The 8,217-nt window shown below is 40.3% G+C and overlaps 1 protein-coding gene across 2 annotated transcripts; it reads left to right on the top strand.

Annotated features, from left to right (window-relative positions):
* The first annotated feature begins 5,784 nt into the window (after positions 1 to 5,784).
* On the top strand, positions 5,785 to 7,741 carry LOC145159760 (NAC domain-containing protein 90-like). 2 transcript variants are annotated; one of them, XM_079078796.1, is made up of 3 exons: positions 5,785 to 6,089; positions 6,377 to 6,672; positions 7,511 to 7,741. In XM_079078796.1, the coding sequence occupies exons 1-3, from the start codon at positions 5,939 to 5,941 to the stop codon at positions 7,541 to 7,543; spliced, it is 480 nt and encodes a 159-aa protein (XP_078934922.1). In that variant the 5' UTR covers positions 5,785 to 5,938; the 3' UTR covers positions 7,544 to 7,741. The 2 variants fall into 2 exon arrangements, with proteins under 2 accessions (XP_078934922.1, XP_078934921.1); XM_079078795.1 differs by having other exon boundaries at positions 5,788 to 6,089; positions 7,468 to 7,741.
* Positions 7,742 to 8,217: the final 476 nt, after the last annotated feature.

Below are 8,217 nucleotides of genomic sequence, written 5' to 3'. Positions count from 1 at the left end.
CATGGATGTTAGAGTAGTAGTCTAGAGATGTTTCCCCTAGGTCAGGTTCTCAGGATGCGGTCACTGCAGCAAGTGTGAGCGGGGCTCGAGAGGTGATCTGTTAATCTTCGAGAGTGGTTCAGATGCGAGGTTGGTTAAATTTGGAGCACCAGGAATAGTAAGTATCGGCTGTCGGCAGATCGACCATTAGATGGAGTCAAGGATCGAGAATCCTTTCTAAACTGGGAGCTGTAGGAATCTAGTTGAATCAAAGTGGGGGAGTACTATCCCAGTAGTCAGAAGCTGAGCTAGGAGTGCAAAATGGATGTGTTCGCATCCTTGCTGAGAAAGGAAAGCAGTCGAGGTAGCCGTTTGGATAGAGCAGCAAGGAAGTCGGGAGTTGAGAAACATCCCGACATTGAGTTCATGTATTCGCAGTAGTAGAGGACTGGTTTGGGATACCAGGTTGATGTTTTCTCGGTAGCACGCGAGCTAATCAAGATGTTAGACTGTGGAGCGTTGGTTGTTGGATGTATTCAGGCTGGTAGCCAGCAGTTAGACCGTGTGGGAAAGTGTTGTAAGACTAAGGGATAGCCGTAGCATTCATTAGCAGCTTAGTTAGAGGAGTGTGTGATGGGTTTTGAGCATTCTAACACTCCTATGGTGTACATGCAACCCTAGAAACCTTGGATCTATGTTTGACTAAGATACATGCAAATAATTATTTTTCCAAGGTTCTTATCCTAACTAGCATGGCATGGGGTACTTGAATCAAATAAAACTAGTAGAATTACTTACCTTGTAGTAGTAGTTGATTGCTTGGAGTTTGAGAGCCTAGCACCAATAATGTGGATGCCTCAAATGGAAGTCACAAATCACCACAAACTTGGCAACTTGAGAGAATAGTCACAAACTTCTTGAAATCGGCCCTCTTAGTTTACACACATCAACTCGTGTGATTTAAAGAACCAAAGCCTCATTTATATAGTGTGGTGGATTAGGGTTACATTCATGTAAACCCTAATACCCATGTCTTTTCATTTCCATGAGATCCATGGGTTAAAGCTCCATGGAGTATCCATGGACTTTCCATGCAAGCCTAGCCCATTCCAAATAAGCATTAGCCCACACTATATAAATACAAGAGCCCATATTTAATTAGTCATACTTTTGATCTCTAAATTAATTCTAGATTAATTATAGATCAATACTAATTAAATAATATGATTTTATATTAATATATTAGGACTTATAATATATTAATAAATCATAACTTATACTATTCTCAAACGATTATCCATAAATTGTTCGGGTGAAGTGCAACCCAAATGGACCATGCGGGGTCGGGTCAAGTACATACCAAATATAGTTATGGACTTAGACACTATATCCAACAGTGTGGGCGGGGGCCCGTATCTCCTAATTAGCAGAGTGTGGGCGAGGCTCGTATCTCCTAGTCAGCCTGATAGAGATCGAGAAGGGATAGTTCGTTGAGGATTCAGGATGGTTTAGGACCCGCGTAGCCCTAGATAGGTGAGACCGGGGGCAGGGTCGCTCAGTAGTATGGTTTGGGTGGGACCCGTGGGCGAGGCCCTTGTGATAGTAGCAAGACAAGGGAGACTTGAGGGAGAGACCGCTCTAAGATATAGTTTGGGTGAGACCCGTGGGCGAGGCCCGTGAGATTTTAGCAGTGCAGGTGGGACCTGGTAGAGGCCTTAGGGTCAAGATACATGATCGAGGATTCTAGGATCGACAGGGCCATGAGTGGCAGTGTAGATGAAGTAGTTTCGATAGCCAAAGTTTTATGCGAAGGTCGCTGGGAGCGACTGAGAGAGTGATCAGTGGTTTAGTAACCAGGTGTAATCCGGTATTCTAGATAGAGGGTAGATAAGTTAGGACCTGGGAGGTCCCGTTTCCTGTGGAAGACAGATAGAGTAGTTTTAGATAGCTGAAGATTTTTTGGAAGTCGCTGGGAGCGACTGAGAGTCTGAGTTTGGGTGTAGTAACCGGTGGGAGTCCGGTAACCCAGTTAATAGCAGATCAGTTGGGACCAGGGTGGTCTCGGTTCAGCGGATAAGAGACAACATGATTAAATAATATAGAGTGAGTGATTTGAATCTGTTGTGCAGCTCTTGTCTGAGTCTAACCGTTGCAGGGATGAGTCTTTTACTCGAAGGATTATCTGATCCATTCGCTGGGAGGGGCATTCAACGTCAGGATATAGAAAGAGAAAGCATTCAGTAGGCACCAGTGAAGAAACCAACGCCGGGTGTGGCTGGAGATGTAGATACAGCGAAGGGTATGTCCTTCACCGAGAGAGCAAGGGTTTTTGTTTTTGGGAAGTTGCCTAGGGAAGGCCAGTGAACGCGCAGGAGAAAAGGGGTGAACCCCTAAGACGTCCAACATAAGTACTCGGGGAGTACTGGAGGAATTGTCGGCTGGATAAGAGCCATGTTCTCAGGATTGCTGGTGATCAGAGTGCTCTCGAGGTTTTTTATCTTCAAGGATTAGTTTTGGCTGAATGACCGTGGGGAAGGTCAATGGAAGTGACCCCTCGAGGATCAAACTCAGTAAGAGATGTACTCACCGGGCAGAAATGTTGTGAGCAGATTGCAGGATAGTTGACCGTAGCGGACTTCGAGGACGAAGTCTAGTTTAAGTGGGGGAGAGTTGTAACACCCCGAATTCAGAAGACCTAGAAAGGAAAGGAAAAACCCCAAGTCAAGAGGTCTACTCGTCGAGTCTAGGGAGGAACTCGACGAGTAGGAGCGAATTCCGTGTCGCGGATTAAGTGGCCGACTCGGCGAGTCGGGGGACGGACTCGGCGAGTCTGGTCTGGGTTGGGAAACCCTAATTTCGGGACTTGGTGCCCTATTTAAGCGTCCTATTCTCCTCTTTAGGGTTTCATTTACAGCCTCTCCAGTCCAGAACCGAAACCCTAGCCACCCAACTTCATTTCTTGAGCTTTTGTGAAGATTAAGGTCCATTTGGAGTGCATCTTGAAGGTTTGGGAGAAAGGAGCAAGGAAGGAAGTGTAGATCCAACCTCTACCTCGGTTTGGCAGCTGGTAGAAGGTAACAAGTCAATACCTTGAGCATTCATTAGATAGATCCCCTTCTTAGCTTAGATTTTGTCACATTTGGGCCATTTCCAAGGCCAATCCGGACATTGAGCCTTTGAGGATGAAAAGGACTTCAGATCTGGGCAATTCTGAGCTTTAGGGACTCTGAGTGGGTAGCTTTACCCATCCATGGCTTCATTCCATGATGTAGACATTCATGTTAGCTTGGATTAAGTGTTTTAGCTTCATAGCACCTTGCATGCACGTAAAGTTAGCAACTTTACTTGTCATGCTAGCCTTAGGAGCCCAGATCTACGAGTTGGAAGCAATGGAATGGTCTGTAATCGATATAATGGAGATGTCACAAAGTGGACTCGGCGAGTCGGTTCATGGACTCGGCGAGTAGGTTCATGGACTCGGCGAGTCGGGTCGCGAACCCTAATCTCTTCTGGTTATGAGTCAGATCAGTGAGTGAGTGGTGACTCAGTGGGTTGGACAGGACTAGGACTCGGAGATTGAAGGACTCGACGAGTCATGGGGTGACTCGGCGAGTCGAGTCGCGAATTGTAGGGTTTCTGGAGGTTGTGAACTCGGCGAGTCATTAGGCTGACTCGACGAGTAAGGTCAACCTGGAAGGTTGACTTTGACCAGGACTTTGACCAGAGTTGACTTAGTTTGACTTCTGGAGGACAGTTTAAGTCTAAGAGTTATGTTGGTATTGGTAGCTCGGGGAGTTAGGGGAGCAGCGGTTCGGGGAATTGTCGGATAGCAGCCGGAGGTTTCAGCCAGTCTTCAGCAGTGCGAGGTGAGTCTCCTCACTGTGTGAATGGGTCTACGGCCACAATGCCGACCCATGTAGTTTATGAGTAGGAAGATCCGGGGGTTAGCCCTAGGCTCTGTATGCTCGTATGTTATTCCGGACCAAGGCCTGATGCTGAGCGGAAGCCCGAGGAATGTTTGCATGTTAGTTTATACTTGTTGTCTTTGTGATACTTGTGTGTGCCTGGTAGGGAGGTGAGTGTGGGCGAGGTCCCATATCTCACCATTAGTAGAGTATGGACGAGGTTCCGTATCTCATTAGTAGCAGAGCAGGGGCGAGGCCCGAGGTAGGAGAGAGATGAGTGTGGGCGGGGGCCCGTATCTCACTATCAGCAGGAGCATGGACGGGGTTCCATGACTCACCAGTAGCAGGATAGGGGCGGGGCCCAAGATAGGCGAGGCCTTAGTACCGGACTACAGTAGAGTAGGTTTAACTTACGTGTTATGTGCTATGATTATGTGTTGTATATGTTTAGCGGGCGGGGCCCGGAGACAGGCGGGGCCTAAGAAAGACAGATCTGTATACCGAGCGGGGCTCGATGCCAGGCGGGGCCTGATGCCGGGTGGGACCCGATGCCGGAGCTAGTCCGATGTCGGGCAAGTCCCGATGCAGCAGGCGGGGGGGCCAGTATGTGGTTATGTATGTGGTATGTGGTAGGTTGGGGAACTCACTAAGCTTCATGCTTATGGTTTTCAGTTTTGGTTTCAGGTACTTCCGGTAGCGGAGGAAGGAGCTCGGGGTGATCGCATGGCACAGACCATTGTTGTTTAGCCTGGGATGTTTTACTCTGATAAAAAGAATATGTTTTGAGATTATACTCTGATTTGATATAACAGTCTTGTTTATATATGAAATGGTTGATCATGATGGCTTTCACTAATGATTTAAAAATGAAATTTTCGGACCGTATTTTTGGGATGTTACACAAAAATAACCCTTTAGTCTATAAAGTGGTTGTGTTTCCACTTTAACGGTTAAAACCTTTGTATGCATTAATTAAGTAAAAAAAACAACAATCTAAAGCTGAATGTCACAAGACCGATATCCATTAAGTTCTTAAGTAAAAAGAAAACAGTAGCCAATAGCATCACCGAAGTTTTGCGCATGTTTCGAATAAGATATCAAGATATATAAATATAAAAAAAATGACCTCGCGATTTTATAATTAATGTATTTTGCATCAAATTTGTCCATAATGATATTAAAAACAAAATAAATATATGTATGCTTTCATTTTAATTTTTATAAATTGTACGTTAACCAAAAACTAACCCAAGTTACCCACATTTAACTTTCATAAACCATCAAAATTCTTTTTCTTAATACCAATATTTTTAGACGAGGGATTGTATAACTAAAATGATCCATGGTGCTTTACGCGTAAAAATTTTAATGAATTATTGTCACGAATCGTTCTTTCTTCATTGACGTAAAGTCCATGCTACTTGATACCTATGTGATAAAGACATAGGAGACAACAAGCCAAAAAATAAAAAAGTGATGTTTAAATATGTATGAATAATCATAAAAATTAGATAAAATAGCAAATTATTTATACTGAAACTGAAGAAGATGAAATCATTTTGCAACAAACCTTCTAGGTAAAGAAAAACACTTTAATCTTAAGTAAATTTTCAAAATTAAAACACTTTTATATTTCTATATATTTATATCAGTAGTCCATCAATCTGGTATTGACAATTGACATGTTGCATTTCGATCCAAATGATTGAGGATAAGTCACGAAAACATAGTGTAATTTAAGACTAGATTAGGTGCATCTCCTGTTCTAAAAAACATAACTTTTGCCATTAAGGATGACATATAGATAAATATATTTATCACGTCATATATAAATGAAAAGCCACAACCAATTTTTAAATTTTTTTTTTGACATATTCAATCTAAAAATCTACATGAGTGGCCATAAGTGAGCTGTGGCAAGACCTATTCAAGAGTCAAGACCTCGTGCTCATGCGTCATACGTCCTTTCTTCACTCTCCGTGTTTCGCCACCAACCTATTTATAAACCACCATCACCTGCAACAACCACTGCTATTCCGACAACAAACACCTCCATGGCCCACCCACCTGGTTACCGCTTCTACCCGACTGAAGAAGAGCTCCTTTCCTTCTATCTTCCCAATGAACTTGAAGGCCGAAGAGATGATCTTCATCGTGTTATCCCTGTAGTCAATGTCTACCAACATAAACCATGGCATCTCCCAAGTAACTATATATTCTTCTTTTCTTTTACACAACTGTCCATAACTTATTTAATATAAGTTGTATTCTAATTCTATATATTCTTCAAGTTATAGATCAATAATCACATTAAAAACACAAACCCTGCAACTAAAATAATGGTTTAAAGTCATCAAATTAAGCCTACATATTATTTTTAGAACAACGACACAAACTACACCATAATTAAGCCATTTTTAGAGCTTTACATATGGAAGTTTCTTTTGATACTTATACTGAAAACTAAGAAGGTTATGTTCTTGTTGTGTTAGAGGAAGCGGGAGAATTATGCAGGGGGGATACTGAGCAATGGTTTTTCTTTGTACCGAAGCAAGAAAAGGAAGTGAAAGGAGGTCGGCCTTCAAGAATGACAGCAACTGGTTATTGGAAAGCCACTGGTTCGCCTACGTATGTCTACTCATCTAACAATAAGGTGATTGGTTTGAAGAAGACAATGGTGTTTTACCATGGGAAGTCGTCTGGAAGCAAGAAAACCAAGTGGAAGATGAATGAGTATCGGGCAATTAAAGAAGAACTCGATGCCACCAAAATGTTTTTGGTTCCAGAGGTATACATATGGACTTGATAAACTTTTTGTGATACGAGTTTGGTAATTTGCAAAATGATCAAGTGGGATGAATCTGAGATATTTTGACATGTAGGGTATATTTAATTTGATCCAACTGTTTGGCAGATTAAAACCACCATTTTCTTAGTGTTAATGCAAACTGACCTACTAAATTGGTGGATCGGTATTCATTACACCAAAACACTATAAATTTGGTTTTATACATATTAAATTGATAAATATTTAAAATTATTTTACATTAAATATATTATTATAAAATTTAGTTCAAGGGAAGTGGAATAAATTGAGCATTAAATATAATATATTTAAAGTTTGTCGCATTAATTTTAACATTTTTTTGTAACATAAAATCTATTGAAAACTAAGTAATTTTAACAATATATAATCATTGTTATATTTAAATAAAATAATATAATAAGAAGAAGAAGATACTATTCTATATATTATAAGATATTATATATCTTTTTGTGATGTTATTTTTAGTGTATGGTTAAAATAAAAGAAATATTAGAGTTGAAAACTCACGAATATAAAATTCTTATGGTTGAAAATATCCTTAATATAACAAATTCATGTTTTCAAAGTTTTTGGAATTTTTCAAGTCAAATTAACACCAAGGTTGGAGTTTTTGGAATTCTCATTACCATTGCTTCAAATTAAGGCTTCTTTCTTTTTAAGCTCTTGGCTTTAGTTTTTCCCATGTTTTTTGGAGCCGGGTTTTAGTTTGCTATCGTTCACATATGTATGCTAATGAGATTTTGCGAACTTATGCAGTTACAAAATCAGCTGAGCTTATGCAGAGTTTATGTGATATCAGGAAGCGTACGAGCATTTGATAGGCGACCTTTAGGGCTAGGAACATATGAGATTGGTTCTTCAAGTTTGTTATCATCTTAGTGAAGACCGGTTTGAACCTAACATGTCATGACTAGGAGGAACTAGCCTCCTCATCTAATTGATCGTGTTTTTATTCACTTGAATTAGGAATTTTCTACTTATTTTACTTTTGAACAATGTACACAATTCTGTTATCCATTACTCTTCGATTGACACATTTTTTTTTTTTTTTTACTTTTTTGTTTCCAAAAGTCATATTTGTGGTGTTTTCATTACTAGAATCAAGTAACTAATACATTAACACCCTCAAAACTAATGTTATAAATATAAACTTATATCCATCCTGTATGGGACACGGATATCAAGGCGCTGATATGTTAACTCAATCGGTTTCCAAATTAATTTCTTACGGATCTTCGATTTATTAGTCAAAGCACGTAATGAGGGCATTTAAATATACTGATATTTAAACTCAATAAGACAATCCAACAACGTAAAATAACATAGAAATCAATCTACAAGTCTATAAATAAAACTTAAACAAATCTGAAATAAGTCAAAATTTAGTTTTTAGTTGTAGATTTCTTCGGATAAGGTTTATCAATGTACTTATATGTTCACTCGATCAGTTTCCAAATTTCATAGGTATCTTCAGTTTATTCAGTCAAGCACTTAACATGGTTTGAA

This window comes from Lactuca virosa, chromosome 2 (genome assembly GCF_052849685.1).
Source record: "Lactuca virosa cultivar CGN04683 chromosome 2, Lactuca_virosa_CGN04683_v6, whole genome shotgun sequence".
Classification (NCBI taxonomy): Eukaryota; Viridiplantae; Streptophyta; class Magnoliopsida; order Asterales; family Asteraceae; genus Lactuca; species Lactuca virosa.
Note: the sequence above shows the minus strand (reverse complement) of the source record. Positions and strands in the feature narration are given on the sequence as shown.